Below are 21,946 nucleotides of genomic sequence, written 5' to 3'. Positions count from 1 at the left end.
TAATCTAACAGTGCTATAATCCAATAATATACTAATCTAACAATCAAACATTGATTGTAAATACGAACTAACCTGAATCTGAAAGGGTAAACTTCAATCAACGACAGGAAATACAAGGGCAATTCAAAAGGTGAAAATTGAATTTTCTGCGAAATAGAATGAAAAAGAGTATTGAGAAATTAATAATGCACACAGTCCTATTTCAAATTAACTATTCAGTCAAACTCTAATTAATTCACACAGCCAAACTCTTTTCTAATAAAAGAGTTGTAAAACAAATCTATGATTGAATCAAATAAAGAATCAGCAGCAACAATTTTGATATTATATTAGTAATTAATCTCCAACTTCAGTAATTAATGGATATTAAATATATTAACAGCCATATATTTCGAATTCTCTTGTCACTCAGCTACCAAGAATGGTACATTTTATGTATTATGTACAAGCAACTTCTATTCATAATATCATATAAATGAATGCACATCTCAGATTCAAGTGATTATGTTTCATATTAAAAATCAATAATAACATACCAGGCTTCCAATTTGTCCAATTTTGAGACAAGATCAATATGTGCTACAACCAATCGCTCCATCAAGAACCTATAAACCAAGTTAGGATTCAATCAGCTCCTGAAATTTAACTGAAATCAATAACTAATAATACTACCATTTACCTTTGGTTATAATGCAATCGGTACGCAGGATAAGAAAACAGTCCAAATTCAAAAATTTATCTGCAATGGTTATAATGCAATCGACTCCTGAAATTAAACTGAAATCTCAATGCACAAAAGAAATTTCAGCATCGGAATATATAATGTAAATACATGATTGAGACAATGGCGTTGATTGTAGACAGTAGTGGCGGATTGTGGATTGTGGATTGCGGGCAGGCAACGAAGAATAGAGAAGAGGGAGAAAAGAGAAGACGAAACTTACCTGATTGCGACGGATGATCAGCGTCTTCTACAGCGGCAGAGGATTACTATGCAGGCAGCGGAAGAACGGGAGCGTGGAATAAAACGGAAGAAGAAAGAAAGAAAGAAAGAAAGAAAGAAAGAAAGAAAGAAAGAAAGGAAGAAGGAAAAAAGAATGAACTCGCGGGAGTTATTACATACTATCAATAACGGCTTTTGAAGAAAACCGTTACTAATATTAGCAAAGAAAACTTGTAATTGGCGCCTTATCTGTAACGGTTTTCTCTATAACCGTTACAGATAATAGCAGAGAAGATGAAAAGACGGATTACTATCTGTAACGGTTTTCTAAATAACCGTTACAGATATTCTATTAGTAACGGCGTTTGAAGGAAACCGTTACTGAAACCCCTCACCTAAAACTTTAACTAAGGCCATATTTGTAACGACTTTCTCTATAACCGTTACAGATACCAGTAGAGAATAAGAAAAGACGGCTCACTATCTGTAATGATTTTCTTATAAACCGTTACAGATATTCTATTAGTAACCGCGTTTAAAGGAAATCGTTACTGAAAACCCTTACCAAAAACTTTAACTAAGGCCATATCAGTAACGGTTTATATAAACCGTTACTGATGTAGTTATAATAGTAACGGTTTATTATAGTCGTTACTGATAAAAAAATATTAGTAAGGGCGTTCGAGCGCCATTACTAGTAGTCGTTACAGAAGACCTTTTTTCTACTAGTGTAAATTGGACCCCAAAACAGTTAGTAGTTACTTTATTGGCTATTCTGAATTAACAAGGGGCTATAAATTTTATGATCCCAACTTAAAGTCAATTTTCGAGACAGGAACAATTGTATTTTTTGAGGATGTTGAGTTTGGGGAAAAGAATCAAATAATGAATTTTGTCTTTGAGGAAGAGTCAACTTCTAGTTTGGTTATCAAGGAGTTGACTCCTATTCCGATTTGTATGAACAATGATATCATTGATTATATTGAAATAATTCCAGAAAATCAAGACTATGTTGATCTCCCAGAGGTACAAACTCAGCAACCTCAAGAAGAAAGTATTATTGAGGAACAAGTGCCATTACGACGATCCATAATAGTAAGGAGAAGTACGATGTCAGATGAATATGTATTTCTTCAAGAACATGAGAATATTCTTGGCATTATTGAAGATGATCCAATAAACTTTCATCTAGCCATAGATAGTTCTAATTCAGCGAAGTGGATTGATGCAATGCATGAAGAGTATAAATCTATGCAAGACAATGAAGTTTGGGAACTTGTCCCATTACCAGAAGGGGTGAAGCCTGTTGGTTGTAAATGGATTTTTAAAACCAAATGGCATTCTAAAGGTAATGTGGAAAAGTATGAAGCACGTCTTGTGGCTAAAAGTTTTACTAAAAAATACGGGATTGATTATAAAGAGACTTTTTCTCCGATTTCAACTAAAGACTCTTTTAGAACAATCATGGCAATCGTTGCACATTTTGATATGGAGTTACATCAGATGGATGTAAAGACAGAATTTCTCAATGGAGAAATTGATGAAACAATTTATATTGTGCAACCAGAAAATTTTGTGTTAGGAGATTTAAGAAAAATGGTTTGCAAATTAAAGAAATCCATCTATGTGCTCAAACAAGCGTCTTGTCAGTGGTACCATAAATTTCATGAGGTAATTCTCTCATTTGGTTTTGGAGGGAATTTAATTGATGATTGTGTGTATCACAAATTCAGTGAGAGAAAACATATATATCTAATTTTATATGTTGATGACATTTTGCTTGCCTTAAATGATATAGGCTTATTGCACCAAACTAAGATTTTTCTGTCGAGAAATTTAGAGATGAAAGATCTTGGTGAGGCCTCATTTGTATTAGGGATCCAAATATATCGAGATTGTTCTCAAGGAATTCATGGATTGTCACAGATGAGCTATATCGATAAAGTACTTAAAAGATATGACATGCAAGATTGTAAATTAGGAAATACCCCGGTCGCTAAGGGAGACAAATTTAGTCATCAACAATGCCCTAAAGGAAATTTGGAAATTCAAGAAATACAAAAGATTCCATATGCTTCAGCAATTGGAAGTCTAATGTATGCTCAAATTTGTACGCGTCCAGATATTGCGTACATAGTTGGCGTATTAGGAAGATATTTGAGCAACCCAGGTTTGGATCACTAGGATACAGCTAAAAGGGTTATGAGATATCTATAGAGAACTAGAAGTTACATGCTCACATATCGGAGGTCGGATAATCTTGAGATCATTAGGTATTCTGACTCTGATTTTGCGGGATGCCAATATAGTTTAAGATCCACTTCGGGTTATGTATTCTTGTTGGCTGGTGGAGCGATCTCTTGGAAGAGTTCCAAACAAGTACTTACAGCTTCCTCCACCATGGCAGCAAAGTTTGTAGCATGTTATGAGGCATCAAATCAAGCAATATGGCTAAAGAATTTTGTCACGGAGCTGTGTATTTTTAAAGGGATTAAAAGACCGCTTAGGTTATTTTGTGACAATAATTCAGCTATGTTATATTCGAATAACAATAGGAGCTCGACAAAGTCAAAACATATCGATATAAAGTTCCTAGTTGTGAAGGAAATGGTACAAAGTGGTCAAAATTTTATAGAACAGTTGGATACAAACTCCATGATAGTTGATCCCTTGACAAAGGGTCTGCCGTCTAATGTCTTTCATGAACACACTACTAACATGGATGTTTTAGAGATGGATAATTTCTAGGTTAAGTGGGAGTTTGTAAATTCAATTGTCTTTCTGTTTGTTTTATGGATATTTATGTAATTAAGTTTCTGATTAGATAAAGTATTGTACGGTTTATTGCATTTTGTACAATAAAGTTAAAGTTTGATCTCACTAAAGTTAAGGCAGGACCAGTTAAAAATTGACATGAATAGATCACTTTGTATGTAATTTTTCATGCCACAAATTCATTATTAATCTATGGCAATTAGTCATATTGATATTTGCGACCATTGAAGGTTTAGATGTGATTGATACAACGAAGACCGCCTTGATCCTTGTTAATATGATTAATGGACGATATTGTTAATGTTCTCGAAATCGATGACAATACTGTGCACAATAAGGATATATTATTCATTTTAAAATATATATGTCTAGTGGGAGATTGTTAGAATTTAATGGGACATTTATATATTTAAATGAATATATATGGTCAATGATTATAATAAGTCAATATTATGTGATCTAAGAATGTTTGGGGTTTGACTTAAAGACGTTATTGTTATGAATGTTAAATTGTGGATACTTTGCGGTATTTCTAATTTGATGAGGGGCCAAATTAGAAATTAACGTAATGAGGCAGTTATGACGGTTATGGTCCCCAAAAGGCAGAAGAAATTATAAAAGGGAGGTTGGTTAATAAAAAATAAGAACGAACTTATTTTTATCACACGCTCTCTCTCTCTCTGAATCCCCATCATCAGAGAAATAAGGCTAAAGGATTTATGTCATTTTGAAAGACCATCTCATCTAATCATGTCTAAGGATCCAGGAATATATATTCCGCTTTTGTCTTTCATATCTCAGGAACAAGAATGAAGATCTAGGGTATTATAGTTTATGATTTATGTTTATTATGAAATTATTTTAATTAATTCCAACACTACACTCCTCCAAATGGGGTCCATGATACACCCAAAGAACCATAACTCAACAAGGAACAATTATGCATCGATCTTTATGTGCCATAACCCAACGAGAAGCCCTAGAGTGATCCATTTAGAACCCACGACCTATCAAAATCACCATAAGAGGACCCTATACACATTCGAACAAACACTTTCCCCTCATGCAACACTCACAAGCCCGGATCAACTTGTGAAGCCCAATTGTCACCCGTGAAGCCCAATTGTCACATGGGAAGCTAATTCAAGGCAATGTGAGTTTGGTTGATCCTAACTTAGGTTACAAGGTACCTATAGGTCCATGACCTACAAAATAATCATAATCGACTAAACTCCAAGTATGAATAAGCTATGAGTCATCATTCAACACCCACAACCCGCAAGGTTCCCTAATGTTCGATTGTCACTCTAGAAAGACGATTTAGGGTACTCACATTTTGTTGAGGAATGACAATGATTGAGGGCACCAAACCTAGAAAATTTGGTACTAATTAAAATGACCTCATGTTCCTAATCAAAGTATGTAGCTCAAGACCTCAGAAAGTGGCCGAAACTTCTAAATCAAAGAACTAAGTCTATGATCTACCTCCCGTGAGGCATCAGTGCTCAAAGTGTCTGCCCATAAAAAGACCTATAAATTTGTTGTATCCGTCGATGGTTACTCACTCAACCCAAGTAACTTGAGGTGATCTTGAGCATGCAGTTATAGTCCAATTTAAATGACGGTTTTAAAACTGTCCCCTAGAGTCTACTATAAATAGTTATCTATTGGAATTAAATGAGGTTAACTAATTAGAGTCTAGGGTGAGATAGAGAGTTGATAAGATTGCTTGTGTACAATTTTACCATAACCGTCTTCAACCTTCGAATAGAGAGAAAGTTCAAAGTAGAGCTCGCTTGGCCATTTGCATTCATGTGTATTGTCTAAGGTCTCCTAGAAGCTCTTAGTCATTTGTAAGCACTATCGTTTCTTTTTTGTAAAACAAATTATCAAATAAAGTTGATCGTTAATTTTTTTTTCTTGTCTCTGCTCAATTTGTTCATCACTTGTTTTTTTTTGTGTTTCATGCCTAATTTTAGGCATAAGTATATTCTATGTTGTGTTAATTGCACAATTGCTTAATTGTGTGAGCTTTATCGTGTTCTACCTCAAGATAAAAAAAATCCGGTCGTCTACTTCCAAGCATCAACAAATGTAAGTCTTTGTTTTGAGTTTCGACTCAAAAATAATTTTTATTAAAAAAGCTAAATTATTTTTTTTAACATTAAAAATGTGTTGCATATGACCTTACAGGGCGCTGCATGTCATCTTATAGGGCGCTGCATAAGATATTTTAGACTGAAAAAAAGCGAAAATATTTGTTTAAATATTTAAAAAAAGTGTTGCATATGGCCTTATGTTGATAACAAGATGACAAAATATATCTTTCTTATGTCTCAAATAGATTTTTACAACTCTTTATAGGAAAGCAAAGACTCTTCATATGCTTGACTCTTGAAATGACAAAACAAAATTATTCTGCATATTAAATAGCTCCCACCCAAATGTCTTGGTTATCCTACTCATCCCTAGTTATTACTCTATTAAACATAAAAAAAACAAATAACATATTAATTTAAGTTTATTCAACAAATTTCCTCCTTAAACTTAAATATTCTTCCCATCTCCCATTCCAAAGCCTTTTATAACTCTCCAGCAGTGTGGTCGGTAATGGCTTGGTGAATATGTCAGTGTCTTGAGCTCGACTTTCAACATGCTCCAACTCGACCTTTCCTTCTTTGACTTGTTCTCAAATGAAATGAAATCGTACGTCAATGTGCTTGCTCCTTCTGTGATTAACTAGATTCTTTGCCAACTCAATCGCCGACTTGTTATCAACTCGAATCACTCCCAAATGCCTTCGTAAATTTGAAAGCCATACTGCATGACACACACTTCAAGAGGCCTCCACATACTCTGCCTCGTAGGTCGACATAGTTATAATAGGCTACTTCTTTGACAACCAAGTAAAAGTCGTATTTCCGAGTAGGAATACATAACCCGAAGTACTTTTCTGGTCATCAACATCACCACACCAATCACTATTAGAGTAACTCACTAATCGGTAGTTATCTGATTTTGAATAGAAAATACCCAGTGAAAGAGTTCCTCGAACATATCTCAGAATTCTCTTCAAGGCCTTCCAATGTGTATAGCTTGGATCCTCCATGAATCTTCTTGTTATCCCAACAATCAACATTAGGTCGGGTCTCGTGCTTGTAAGATACCTTAGACTTCTAACTAAGCTTCGATATCTCCCAGCATCAGCTCGTTCTCCTCCATCAAACTTTGAGAGTTTAGTGCCTGGTTCCATTGGAGTTGAAACTGGGTTGCAGTCCTCCATTTTAAACTTCTTTAAAATTTCAAGCGCATACTTCTTTAAAATTCTGTTAGGATCGGGGACGCCCTTGAAGGACCAGGGTGTTCCAGTTTCAGGAAGGGTGGCCGCTTACAACAACACACACAACACTTTGGTGATATTCCGGTTAGAGACTAAAACCGTTCTCAACACTACACAATCTGTCACAGACTCTTGAACCGGGTTTAAGGGCGGAAATGTCTGTTTCAGTTTGAAGCAACGTATGCGACTTAGATGATGTTTTAGAAGGAGTCGGTTTTATGGATATGAGTGGACCGGTTTACGGAGTACGATTAATTTGATTTGAGGTTAAACTAAGTAAGTAATGAAAGCGAAAGAAAGAACACGAGACAAGGATTTTTATGGATGTTCGGAGCAAACCCTCCTACGTCACACCTTCTTCTCAGGTTATGAGAAGGATCTCCACTAACTTTTATAGTTACAACAACACTGTCGGTCGAGCCCAACTCGCTACTCGCCGGTTACACCAACTCACTCTTTGATGTAATACAACAACTCAACACAACACGATACAGAAAGCTTCCGGTTTTAGACACACCGGTTTGGATTGTAACAGTTTATCTCTCTAACTTATTGCTTTTATGATTCGTTTTTCGTACTCCGTAACTGCATTAAATGAAGACGTTTCATCTTCCTTTTATAGCTGAGAAGATCCAACGGTCATTTTCTTCTCTCTCCTCTGGATTGGTTGATCATTATCACGCCGGTGTAGAGAGGTTGCTTGCACGCTTCACTTTCCTCAACACTTGGCAGTCATGCAGGCAGCTCTGAGTGTAAGATGACATAATCGGTTTTCAGATTTGGACACGTGTTGGGCATGCACCTTTGGTTGTCAACTTCAGATCAACAAAGCATCATTGCTTTCCTCGCATGCTTCCGATCGGATCTGATCTTCTTTTATTCCTTCAAGACACATCTGTTTCGTCATGTTACGTCACTCTTGAAGTTTGAATTTTCCGGTTTTGTCTTTTATGCAGTATCATCCGGCTGGTATGTGAACTTTTGTCTTTGCTGACCGGTCGCTTGAGAGAGTGAAAACCGGTTCCTCTAATCTTTGACTTGATCACTTGGAACAGGTTTCTTTGAAGTATTTCAGCAACCGGTTTATGATGCCCCAACCGGTTCATACGATTTGATCTGTACCTGCGCATGAAAGTTAACAACTGTTTAGATTTTCTAGCCGGTTCCAAAAATTAACTTTACTTAATTTTTCTATCAATTTCTCCCTTTTTGATTATTTAGAATAAATATTCAAAACTTGTAATGTGTGGCCGGTTTGAAAATTAACTTACTTAATTTTTCTATCACTCGTGCTTGTAAGATACCTTAGACTTCCGACTAAGCTTCGATATCTCCCAGCATCAGCTCGTTCTCCTCCATAAAACTTTGAGAGTTTAGTGCCTGGTTCCATTGGAGTTGAAACTGGGTTGCAGTCCTCCATTTTAAACTTCTTTAAAATTTCAAGCGCATACTTCTCTTGAGATATAAAAATCCATTCCTCCGTCTGCTTCACTTCTAGGCCAGAATAATATTTCATCAAACCTAAGTCTGTCATCTCAAACTCTTTCTTCATTACCTCCTTGAACTCCTCAATCAGTTTTGAGTTGGTTCTGGTGAATATGAGGTCGTCGACATAGAGAGCGACTACCATCATATCATTTTCATATTTCTTTGTGAACAAGGCATGCTCGTACAGACATTGCTGGTACCCATTTTTCTTGAAATAGTCATCAATTCTCTCATTCCAAGCACGAGGAGCCTGCTTCAGCCCATAGAGGGCTTTTCTCAATCTCATCACCTTCTTCTCATCACCTCTCTTCATATACCCAAGTGGTTGCTCGACGAACACCTCCTCTTTCAGCACTCCATTAAAAAAGGCTGATTTCACATCCATCTGTAGAATCGGCCATTGGTTTTGAGCAGCTAACGAGATCAGAAGTCGGATTGACTCCATTATTGTGACAGGAGCAAAGACTTCATCATAATCGATTCCCTCCTTTTTTCTATAGCCCTTCACCACAAGTCGAGCCTTATAACGCTCAACCACTCCTTCGACATTCATCTTTTTTTGTACACCCATTTTACTCCAATGGGTCGAGTTCCTTCAGGAAGGTCGGTTAGCTCCCAGGTTTTATTGCGTTCAATTGCCTCAATTTCTTCATCCATAACCGATCTCCATTTCTCATCTTGTACAGCTTTCTCAAAATTCAAATCTTCTGACTCGGCGAGGAGACATACAATGTGGAATTCATTTGTAGTGTCATATATCTCCTGTAGAATTCTCATTCTGGGCTGTAGAGGCTCGGATTCATCTTCTGAAAGCTCAGTGGTTGTTGATATCGGAGGCATAACAGCCTCTGAACTTGTTTCTTCCTCAATCGGGTTACTCCAGTTCCATGTCATTGATTCCTCCACGTGAACATCTCGACTTACCACCAATTTCTTATTAATAGGATCAAACAATTTATATGCCTTAGATTTTTCATCATACCCGATAAATATGTACTTCTTGCTTCGATCTTCTAGCTTTGTCCTATGCTGACTTGGTACTTGCCCATAGGCCACACTACCGAATACCTTGAGATGAAAGACACTCGTCTTCATACCACTACAAATCTCTTGAGGTGTCTTCTCTCCTAGCTTGGTATGTGGACATCTATTTTGCACATAGACTGCGCACTACACTACCTCTGCCCAAAACTGTTTCGGTATATTCTTTCTTTTCAACATAGATCGAACCATATCGAGAATAGTTCGGTTCTTTCGTTCTTCTACACTATTTGATGCGGAGAATATGGAGCAGTCAAGAAACGCTTGATTTCATGTTCCTCGCAGTATTTGTTGAACTCGTTAGAAGTGAACTCACCTCCTTTGTCAGATCGGACTGCTTTGATAACTTTGTTTGTTTATTTCTCCACCATCACTTTAAATTTCTTGAAGTTTTCAAACACTTCTGACTTATCCTTTAGAAAATAAACCCACGTCTTTCTCGAAAAATCATCAATTAAAGAAAGGAAGTATCTCTTACCACTAAATGATTCTGGAGTTATTGGCCCACATAAATCAGTGTGAATCAGTCTGAGTTGCTCATTTGCTCTGTATTCAAAACTGCTTGGGAAAGAAGTCCTCGCTTGCTTCCTGATCACACATTCTTCACAGAACCTCTTTTCGAATATAATGTTAGGCAGTCCAAGCACCATCTCCTTTTTCACCAGCTCGTTCAACCCCGCGAAGTGAAGATGATCGAACCGATAATGCCACTTCAAGGCCTCATCCTCTTGATCAAGTTGCGTACATTTATCTTTAACTATTTTAAACTCAAGTTTGTACATACGATTTTTCTTCATTTATACCTGGGCAATGAGTATCCCAAGTTTATCCTTCAGCTGCAGTTCTCGGTCCTTCATTATAGTCGAGTACTCTTTCTCCATCTACTGTTCCATTCTCAGTATGTTGCTTTTGAGATCAGGTATGTAGTAAAAATCTCCGATCTCTCCGATTCCCCCATTTTTCTGCTGATAATTGATCGTTCCTCGACCTTTGACGACTACTTTTGAAGCATCGCCGAAAGAAATGGATTCGGACTCCACCTTTGAGAGTATTTTGAATAAGCTCTCGTCGCCGCACATGTGGTTACTTGCGCCAGTATCTAAGTACCAAAATGAGTTATCAGAACAGCTTGGTTTGATCTCAGTTTCTGGAATTTTTGTCACCAGCAACAACCCTTCATCTTCTTTCTTAGCAAAGAAGTTTTTTGGTTCCTCCTTTTTCTTCTCGGATCTAAAATCTTTGGAAATATAATCCAACTTTCCGCAATTGTAGCAATTTATCGAGTAACAATCCTTGGCAACATGCCCATTCTTTCCACAGTTATAACACTCAATATTATTATTTGTGTTTGTCCGGCCACCCCGAGCTTGACCTCTGCCATGCCAGTTCTGTTGGCTGACTTGTTCACTTCCTCGTCCTCCTCTTCTTCTACCACCTAGGCTTCTACCTCTTCCTCTTCCTCTGGTACTCTGAGCATAAAACACATTCTCCTCTTTTATTGTCACCTTCGCTTGGAGAGCCTGTTCAAGAGACTCCCCCTGCTTGTTTTTCTTTCTCTGCTCATGTGCTTCCAAGGATCCAGCAAGCTCTTCAATGGTGAGCGTTGATAGATCCTTAGATTCCTCTATTGCGCACACAATATTTTTGAAACTATTTGTCAATGACCTCAGAATCTTTTCAACAACTCGGTTTGATGAAAGACTTTCACCATTCCGATTTAGTTTGTTCACCACGGTCTCCACTCGAGTAATGAACTCAGATATAGTTTTAGACTCTTTCATCCTCATGTTTTCCAGATAGCCCCTTAGGGTTTGAAGTCGGACTTGCTTCACCCGTTCGTCTCCTTTGTTTGCTATTTCGAGTGTATTCCATGCCACTTTGGAATATTTTGCGTCTGCTATCTTCTCAAAACCATATTCATCGACAGATCGGTATAGTAGATATAAAGCCGCCTTATCTTTAGCTCGAACGACCTTCAACGCGTTCAACTGGGTATTTGAATAGCCATCTGTGTTCTCCGTTCCTCATACCCAGTCTCGACCATATCCCAGTTATCTTGGGAACCGAAAAGGGCCTTCATCTACACCTTCCAGTTGTCGTAGTTGACGCCTTTTGTCAACTTGGGTAGCGGGATACCATTGGTTAGACCTGCCATACCTCTTAAGTGTTTACACTCAACACACACCTCACAAGACTCTCGATTTCACTTGTTTTTCTCTCTCGACCAGAGCACACCGCGGCGTTCTCTTTTGAGACTAACAAGTTTTCTCACGCTCACCTCACACACAATAGCTCTGATACCAATTTGTTGATAACAAGATGACAAAATATATCTTTCTTATGTCTCAAATAGATTTTTACAACTCTTTATAGGAAAGCATAGACTCTTCATATGCTTGACTCTTCAAATGACAAAACAAAATTATTCTGCATATTAAATAGCTCCCACCAAAATCTCTTGGTTATCCCACTCATCCCTAGTTATTACTCTATTAAACATAAAAAAATGAAATAACATATTAATTTAAGTTTATTAAAAATGTGTTGCATATGACCTTATAAGGCGCTGCATGTCATCTTATAGGGCGCTGCATAAGATATTTTAGACCGAAAAAAAGCTAAAATATTTGTTTGAACATTAATAAAGTGTTGCATATGGCCTTATATAACATTGTAGATGACTTTATAGGGCCTTATAAGGCGCTTCACATGACATTTTAGATTGAAAAAAGCTATAATATTTTTTGAACATTAAAAAAGTGTTGCATATAGCCACATTTGGGTGTTGCACATAGCCTTATAGGGACTGCACATGACATTTTAGGCTAAAACAAAGCTCAATTATTTTTTTGAATATTAAAAAAGTGCTACATATGGTCTTACAGGGTGTTGCACATGACCTTATAGGGAGCTGTATATGGTCTTATATGACATTGTACATGACATTTTAGACTGAAAAAAGCTAAACTATTTTTTTTAACATTAAAGAAGTGCTATATATGGATTTATATGACGCTGCACATGGCCTTATATGACACTACATAAGACCTTATATGGAACTACAAATGACATTTTAGACTAAAACAACTAAATTAGTTTTTTGAACATTAAAAAATTGTTGCATATGGCCTTATAGGGCGCTACATATTTCCTTATAGGGCGCTGTAAATGACATTTTAAACTGAAAACAAAAAACTAATTTAAACTAATTTATTTTATTGAACATTAAAAAAGTGTGCATACGACTTTATATGACGCTCCACATGGCCTTATAAGGCACTGCATATGACCTTATAAAGCGTTGCACATGACATTTTAGACTAAAAAACAAAAAGCTAAATAATTTTTTTGAACATTAAATAAGTGTTGTATATGGCCTTATATGGCGCTCCATATGGCCTTAAAGGGCGTTGTATATGGTCTTATAGAGCGTTGCACATGACATTTTAGATTGAAAAAACCTAAATAGTTTTTAAAAAATTTAAAAAGTGTTGCATATGGCCTTATATGGCGTTGCACATGACATTTTAGATTGAAAAAGATGTTAAATTATTTTTTTGAACATTAAAAAAATGTTGCATATAATCTTATAAGGCGCTACACACATTGCCTTATAGGACGTTACATATGGATTTTTAGGGTGATGCACATATCATTTTAGAATGAAAAAAGCTAAATATTATTTGAAAAGAAATAAACATGTTATTATTTATATAAAAAACTCTCAAGTTTTTACAATGTTCACATAAACACATCATGATCTTTTATGTTGTGAATGAGGTAGTAGACATTCAGGTCTATTTGTGCATACATTGTCGACTCTAACTGCGAAAGTTGAGATGACAAGAGAAACGTTAATGAAGTGTCAACATGCTCAAAAATTTATTTCAAATTTGTGGAGTTGATGTTGGAATTAAAGTTGTAAGCTGAAACAAAAAATAATTACAATTTTTTATTAAACATAACATAAATCACATTAAAAATAATTAGAATCCAAAATAATGCACTCAAACCTTATTTTAGGATCTTGAGGCCGACTTCCTCATGATTTTCTCAATATCAGATTATTTCCATTTATTTGGTGGTCGACCTCGAGCTCTTACTTTCAGAGGAGAGTGTATAAAAACTCATGTTTATATAGATACTTCTATGTCTTTGGCATCCCTTCCATGATTATGTTCCGTAGACAAATTATTTCTTCAACGTTTTTATGATTTTCAACAAAAAAAAATAATTGTCTTCAGATTTTGCTCCAAGGTGTTGAACTTCTTTCATCGATGGAGTTAGACTATTGTAACGCATTTTTCTTCCACATACATATTTGAATCATAAGTATTTGTGATAGTTACCCATGCTTAATATCTTTACACCACCGATTTATGATAAACACATTAGTACCTCATTCACCTTCATTTTTCTCAACACATCAATACTATGCCTATACAAAATATCTTTGAACTCAAACATTTGATATTGACATTTAACATTGCAGTCCAATTCGATATAGTGCACCTTGTAAGAAATATATCTTTAATGTTATCCATTAATACCCAAAATATTCTCCATAACTTCAAATATAAAAGTTGTCATTTCCTCTTTCACTACGAAGATATCGCAACATGTCAACCCTCTAACTTCTTGTTGTAAAAGCTTAAATATGTCTTGAGTGTAGAAACTTTTAGATTTTCTTTCAACAACATAACCATTGACAATTAGTATGAGAGAATTAAACAATTGAAAATCAAGTTTCTTTTTTTCTCAATATTCTTCAACAAAACTTTATCATATTGCTCCATAAATTGTTTGATAGATATTTTAGAGTGCACAAAGTTATCAAAAAAGGCATTCATACTTTCATTCTATTGAGATGTGGACATCTCTTCCCAAATGTTGCCTTTCACATAAATATGTATCCATTTATATCTTTTCAAAAATAAAGAATTCAACTAATCATTATCTCCCAATTGGAATTTTTTTTATCAGTCTAATCCAATCGTCTTCACATTGTTCAGTAGTAATGGAGTTATATACAATGGTTTTCAATCCTTTCTTTATCGGTTTGTATTCAGCATTACTCCTAAATTTTGTAGGAAGCTTCTTTATGATATGCCACAAACAAAAGCGATGATGAACTGTATGAAATACCTTCTCAACTACAATTGATATGTATCGACATTGGTCTGCGATTATGACATTTGGAACTCGACCAAGCATACATGTAATCAAATTTGTGAACAACCAAATGAAAGATTCTAAATCTTCACAAGATAATAAGCCATATCCAAGTAAAATGGATTGACTATGACGATTGACAACGACAAATAGAGCCAAGGGCTTGTCATATCGATTAGTCAAATAGACAGACATGCACCTTCCATCTGCCCAAAACACGTTCCTAATTTAGGATTCCTTGTTCAAATCAACTCAAATAGAAAAGGTTAGAGTTTCTGCTTTTCTTAGCATCACCATTCTCTAACCTCAACCTTCGAGATTTTGTAATAAAATTTCTACATGTTCTCTCATCAAAACACAAGTTATGATACCCTCCTCCATCTTCCACTAAAAACGATTGAAAACTCGTGGCCAAAGTTATTCCAACTACATATTTTAATTAAATCTTCTTTTTACATTTACGTTTATTACTTTGTAGGTTTTAATATGGCATGTCTTTTCGGGGCTTAATGAATGGTATACTCAAGACATACACTTGTTATGACAATTTCTCTTCATTCCAAATAACTACATTAGTCTTAGTTTTGTAGTTTATCTTAGTTGTAGGTCTAGGGTGTAAAAGATTTTTCGACCTCAATTGTTTTATACCACTTTTGGCAAAAGAAATGGTGAAGTATTTCTTCTTACCATCTTCACAATTTTTGGTCCCTACTTTAAAAATACCAAATCCAGTTGATTGGGCATATGATTTATAACATTCACGATGTTCTTCTTCGGAGGAAAAGATCATTCCAACATTTGGAATTTATTAACGAAAATTTCATTTCAAATTAGTCCGGAAGACTTAACAAAAGTAAAGTTTTTTTGAAAAGAAAAAAGTGTTGCACATTGCCTTATAGGGTGTTGCATATGGTCTTATAGGCACATGACCTTATAAGGAGTTTCACATTACATTTTAGACGGAAAAAAGCTAAATATTTTTTGAAAAAAAAGTTTTGCACATTGTCTTATAGGGCACTACATATGGTTTTATAAGGTGTTGCATATGGAATTTTGGACTAAAAAAAGTTAAATATTTTTTGAAATATAAAACATGTGATGTACATGGCCAAACTACAAAAAGTAATAGAAATGGTATGGTTCAGGTTCAACAGATGATTTGTTCAATGTTTTATCTTCTACAATGTTGTCTTCGTTGTATTCATGAACATTATACTTTAGAAAATTCATTATCAATACAAAAAAAGTCATATGTATAATTACAATGGAAAAATCTACCATTTCGACCAAAGACTTTGAGTTCAAAAAATGAATAAATCTAAGATTTTAGGGTTTTAAATTTGGAGACGATTATAGCCGGGAGATGAGAGAGGGAGAAGATTCAATGAAAATGAGCGGGATATGAATTTAGAGATAATTACTTTTAATTTTGTTGTTTTAGATTAGGTATATGTGCGGAAATTTTAGATCTAATCTAAAATACCTAATCATTGATATAAAAGCATAACTGATAGAATAAACATACAGCTTGAAATGGTATACCTTTGATGCGTGAATTTGACAGATCTGGTTGATTGGATCAGGATCAGAGCCCCACTTGTTGCTCCTCTATTTGGTCCACACGAGTTCCAATAGATCCGGTTACCGTCGATTGCTAGATCGTAGGATAACCAAAGGAAACAATCTGATTGCTTGCTTTCAGAATCAAGAGCACCCTTTGTTCTAAAGAACTTCTCTCCAGCTATAGAAAAAGGGGGATGGGGAAGTTTTTGTGTGTTTCATTGATTATCGAATAATCATCCTTTTAAATGCCCTTCTCACATAGGAAAATTTATTTCCCTTTTAATTGTCATGTAAGAAACCTTCCACCTTCCTTTTTGATAAACCGTAACATATTTATGACAATAAAATATGTTATAATTTTATCTTTCATAAATATATCCTCAATATATATATATATATATATTTCTTTCTTTCTTGCTTAAACGTCTTTAACAATATCTAATATATTGTTTATCCACAAAGTTACTCTTTTATTTCAAAATAAAAGGAATAATATATATTACTAATATCTAATATATTAGTAATATAATCATTCTCATTTCATCTATTGGTAAACCCTATATGTGTGACCTCGTAGGACCCAATTATAATAGCTGTAGGTATTACCCTATTAATCATAGTTGGCTTCTAGCAAAGCACTACGACTCCTAAAATAATTGGATTAAATTAATTTTCTTAATTGTCCTATTCACATTTAGTCATTGCACATTGAATTAAAGGACATAATTCCTTCAATCTCCCACTTGTCCTTAAACAAGTGTGCAATATAAGATACCTTGTCTCTTAGTGTCTTATTCGATGATATGATGACATCCATATCCTTTATCAAATATGTTTCTTGAACTCTGAGTTCGAACTGTAAATAAAACGGATGATTCAAATAATCCATCCGAGCATGGCCATGCATTTTCAGTTCTCACTCTTCAAGTGGCCGAGACACCATTCCCTTTTCAATGTATCGGAGTATACACGAAATAGGAGGACTATTCCAGTCTTGTATGACTATGGCTCCCACTCAACTTTTAGCAATCCTAACAATTGCCTTTATAACTCCCTTTTACGGAAAGCGTTTAACAATGTCAAAGAAATACTAATTATCCAGTGAGACCATAACATACTCATGTCTGAGGAATCTACTAAATATGGTTTAATTTTAAAACTCTATAATATTGAAGAGTATTAAAGCAGGTCAGTCTTATATGTATCATCTATACACATATATGTATATGACTAGACATCTCTATGTCCCTATAGCTCATGAAACCTGACGCTATCAGTCAGCATACAATATAGTAACATATAAAATCATCTATGTCCATTTGATGATTTCGAACTATAGACTTTTAATAATTCAAAACTTCATTTCACTTAATGGGGTTTCATTCACCAGAACACTTAAGGTGATCCCATTTGTTAATAATGAATTATTTGGACATATTATTTAATATTTGTTAAGAACAATGTATAAATAAATATGAAATATCATATATCTCAAAATCATCAAGTCAAACTTAAACAAGTGTTTAATACTCATAAACAAAAAAAAAAAATTTAAAGTCAATCTCCAATATGTTTGAGGCCCTTAGCCCTAGTGTGACTCTCATGCTTGGGCTGAGGCATAGGTTTGGTCAATGGATCAGCAATGTTGTCATTTGTATGCACTTTACACATCCTAATATCACCCATATTAATGATGTGTCGAATAAGGTGATACTTCCTCATAACATGTCTGGATTTTGAGCTCGAACTTGGTTCCTTAGCCTGGGCTATGGCACCATTGTTGTCACAATAGATATCAATAGGCATTGAAATGCTAGGAACAACACCGAGTTCATCCAAAAATTTCCTTATCCAAACAGCTTCTTTTGCTGCTTCACTAGCAGCAATATACTCAGCTTCTGTTGTAGAATCTGCTACTGTATCCTGTTTGGAGCTTCTCCAGCTCACAGCTCCTCCATTAAGGATGAAGACATAACCCGATTGTGACTCAAAGCCATCCCGGTCAGTCTGAAAACTTGCATCTGTATAGCCATATACGATTAATTTTTCATCTCCCCCATATATTAAGAAATCATCCTTGGTCCTTCTCAAGTACTTCAGGATATTCTTAGCTGCACTCCAATGTGCTTCTCCAGGACTTGATTGGTATCTGCTACACATGCTCAATGCATATGCAACATCTGGACGTGTACATACCATGGCATACATGATAGATCCTATGGCAGAGGTATAAGGGATCTTGCTCATTTTCTCAAGTTCATCAGATGTTTTAGGACACTGCGTCTTGCTGAGATATACACCATGTTGAACGGGTAAAAATCCCTTTTTAGAATCTTGCATCTTGAATCTTTTAAGAATCTTATCAATATAAATTCCTTGACTCAGTCCAAGTAGCCTTTTAGATCTATCTCTATAGATCTTGATTCCAAGAATGTACTCAGCATTTCCTAAGTCTTTCATTGAGAAGCATTTCATCAGCCATTCTTTGACGGACTCTAGCATCGGAATGTCATTCCCAATAAGTAGTATGTCATCCACATATAATACTAGGAAATTTATCTTACTCCCACTAAACCTTTTGTAAACACAAGGATCCTCTTCGCATCTAATGAATTCAAACTCTTTGATCTTTTCATCAAATCGAAAGTTCCAACTCCTGGATGCTTGCTTAAGTCCATAAATTGACTTCTTGAGCTTACATACTTTCCCAGCATAATTCGGATCTACAAAACCTTCAGGTTGTGTCATGTACACATCCTCTTCCAAAAAACCATTTAGAAAGGCTGTTTTGACATCCATTTGCCATATCTCATAGTCATAATATGCAGCAATAGCTAGGATTATCCTAATGGATCTAATCATAACAACTGGTGAAAATGTCTCATCATAGTCTATACCATGAATTTGTCTATAACCTTTGGCAACTAATCTTGCCTTGTGAATAGATTTATTTCCATCTTTGTCATTTTTGAGTTTGAAGATCCATTTGCACCCTATGGGTTTGACCCCATTTGGCAAATCTATCAAGTCCCATACTTGATTTTCAAACATCGAATCCATTTCGGACCTCATGGCTTCAAGCCATTTATTGGAGTCTGGACCCATCATTGCTTGATTATAGGTGGAAGGCTCATTATGTTCTAACATAAGAACATCAAGGCTTGCATTTAAGATGAAATCATTATAACGTCTTGGCATAACCCTTGGCCTTTCCGATCTACGAGTGGGTTCAACTTGTTCAACGACTGAATCCGGAATATGATCCACAACAGTTTGTAGATCCTCTTGTTCAGGTTCTTGGATGATCTGAGTCCTTATCCCTTCATACGTATTTATCTCATCATTGACATCATCCATGACATCATCCATGTCATCTTGTTGTTGAGTTTGTTGCTCATCATCATTTTGACATGATTCAAGATGAATATTTCTCCCACTTGACTTGTTGGAAAGAAACTCTCTTTCCAAAAAGACACTATCCCTTGCAACGAATATCTTTTGCTGTGTTGGATTGTATAAATAATATCCAAAACTTCCTTTTGGATACCCTATAAAGAAACATTTATCTGACTTGGGGGCAAGTTTATCTGTCTGTAAACGTTTTACATAAGCTTCACATCCCCATATTTTCAGAAAAGACAACTTTGGAACTTTTCCAGTCCATATCTCATATGGAGTTTTGTCTATAGTTTTTGACGGAGTCCTATTTAGTGTCAGTACAGCGGTAGTAAGGGCATATCCCCAGAAGGAAATCGGAAGATTGACAAAACTCATCATTGATCGGACCATGTCTAACAAGGTCCTGTTTCTCCTTTCAGATACACCATTTAGCTGTGGTGTTCCTGGGGTTGACAATTGTGTTACTATACCACAATTTTTCAAATGAAGATCAAAATCATGGCTCATGTATTCACCACCACGATCAGATCGAAGTGCTTTGATTTTCTTGCCACATTGAGTCTCTACTTCATATTGAAATTCTTTGAACTTTTCAAAGGATTCTGATTTATATGACATAAGGTAAACATACCCATATCTACTCATGTCATCAGTAAATGTGATGAAGTACTTATAACCACCTTTAGCTTCTGTACTCATTGGCCCACATACATCAGTATGTATTATATTCAATAGTTCAATAGCCCTTTCAAAATTTCTTTTGAAAGGTGACCTTGTCATTTTACCCATCAGACACGATTCACATGTTATAATGGATTCATAATCCATATCTTTTAAAATTCCATCTCTATGGAGCTTCTTCATGCGATTCATACTAATGTGACCTAATCGACAATGCCATAGATAGGTTTCACTCAAATTATTTGGTTTTTGTCTTTTGTTATTTATGTTATATAATTCTGATTTAAGGTCTATTTCAAAAATCCCATTATTCATATGAGCAGTTGCATAGAAAATATTATTCTTAGAAACAGAAATACACCCATTCTTAAGGCTAAAATCAAAACCATCATAATGCAATGCACCAACCGAAACAAGGTTCTTGGTAATACACGGAACATGATAACAATTATTAAGTTCAAATGTTAAACCGGAAGGTAGAGACAGACAAAAAACTCCTACAGTAAGTGCAGCAACACTTGCTCCATTTGCAACGCGCAAGTCTATCTCCCCTTTCTTCACCCGCCTTCTATTTCTTAGTCCCTGCACATTTGAAATAATGTGAACACCACATGCTGTATCAAATACCCAAGTGGGACCATTATCTAATGTATGGACATTGGTTGTCATTATATCAATAACATAAATACCTGAAGTGGAACTCACAGTTCCGTTCTTCTTATCTTCAAGATATTTGGGACAGTTTCTCTTCCAGTGACCCTTGGCCTTACAATAAAAACAATCATGTTCAGAAGCTACTCTTGGCTTCTCATCACCCTTGGGTTTTGCAACTTGTTTACCTTTTCTTTGGTAATTGTTTTTATTCTTAGCCATTTTCTTAAAACCCTTCCCACTATTGACATTCAGAACTTCCTTCCTCTTGTCATCAGTGATATTGCCTTCTGCATTTTTAAGCAGGTTGTGGAGTTCATTTAGATCATGCTTTAGTCCATTCATATGGTATTGCATTCTAAAAGGTGCAAAACCATCGTGTAAGGATCTAAGAACGATATCCGTGGCCAACTCTTGGTCATAAGGGGTCCCCAAATCTTCCATCCTCTTGAACAGCCCAGTTAGACTAATCACATGAGGACTTACAGGTTTCCCTTTCACAAGTCTGCTATCAAGTATAGCCTTGTGAGTTTCATATCGTTCAATCCTTGCCTGATCCTGAAACAGAGTTTTCAGCTCAGTTGTGATGGTATAAGCATCGGAACTCAAAAACCTCTTCTGCAAATCAGGTTCCATTGCAGCAAGCATTAAGCAAGTGACAGGTAAAGCCTCAGTTTTCAATTGGGTTGCTGTTGCCTTCTCCTTGTCAGACGAGGTATCAGTCACTTTTGGAATAGGGGTAGTAAGAACGTCCTCACGTCCCTCGGACCTCAGAATTATCCTCAGATTCCTTTCCCAATCTAGGAAATTAGTCCCATTTAACTTGTTTTTCTCAATAATGGAGCGTAGGGAGAATTTCAAATTATCGTTTGCCATTATCTACAATATGTTAT

At 35.6% G+C, this 21,946-nt stretch overlaps 2 protein-coding genes across 2 annotated transcripts; both read right to left on the bottom strand.

Moving 5' to 3' along the window:
- Positions 1-6,605: 6,605 nt before the first annotated feature.
- On the bottom strand, positions 6,606-7,001 carry LOC124913112 (secreted RxLR effector protein 161-like). Its single transcript, XM_047453731.1, has one exon. It carries the CDS (start codon positions 6,999-7,001, stop codon positions 6,606-6,608), a length of 396 nt encoding a protein of 131 aa, XP_047309687.1.
- A 13,961-nt stretch (positions 7,002-20,962) lies between these two features.
- On the bottom strand, positions 20,963-21,513 carry LOC124911098. The gene is made up of 2 exons (XM_047451542.1): positions 21,092-21,513; positions 20,963-20,984 (listed from the first exon to the last, which is right to left on the bottom strand). Exons 1-2 carry the CDS (start codon positions 21,495-21,497, stop codon positions 20,971-20,973), a joined length of 420 nt encoding a protein of 139 aa, XP_047307498.1. The 5' UTR covers positions 21,498-21,513; the 3' UTR covers positions 20,963-20,970.
- Positions 21,514-21,946: the final 433 nt, after the last annotated feature.

The sequence above is a fragment of the Impatiens glandulifera genome, chromosome 8 (assembly GCF_907164915.1).
Source record: "Impatiens glandulifera chromosome 8, dImpGla2.1, whole genome shotgun sequence".
In the NCBI taxonomy this organism is placed as follows: domain Eukaryota; kingdom Viridiplantae; phylum Streptophyta; class Magnoliopsida; order Ericales; family Balsaminaceae; genus Impatiens; species Impatiens glandulifera.
This window is presented reverse-complemented; position numbering and strand designations above follow the sequence as displayed.

Coding starts and splice junctions, on each gene's coding strand:
- LOC124913112 (XM_047453731.1), bottom strand. CDS start 7,001: ATGGAGGACTGCAACCCAGTTTCAACTCCAATGGAACCAGGCACTAAA.
- LOC124911098 (XM_047451542.1), bottom strand. CDS start 21,497: ATGGAAGATTTGGGGACCCCTTATGACCAAGAGTTGGCCACGGATATC.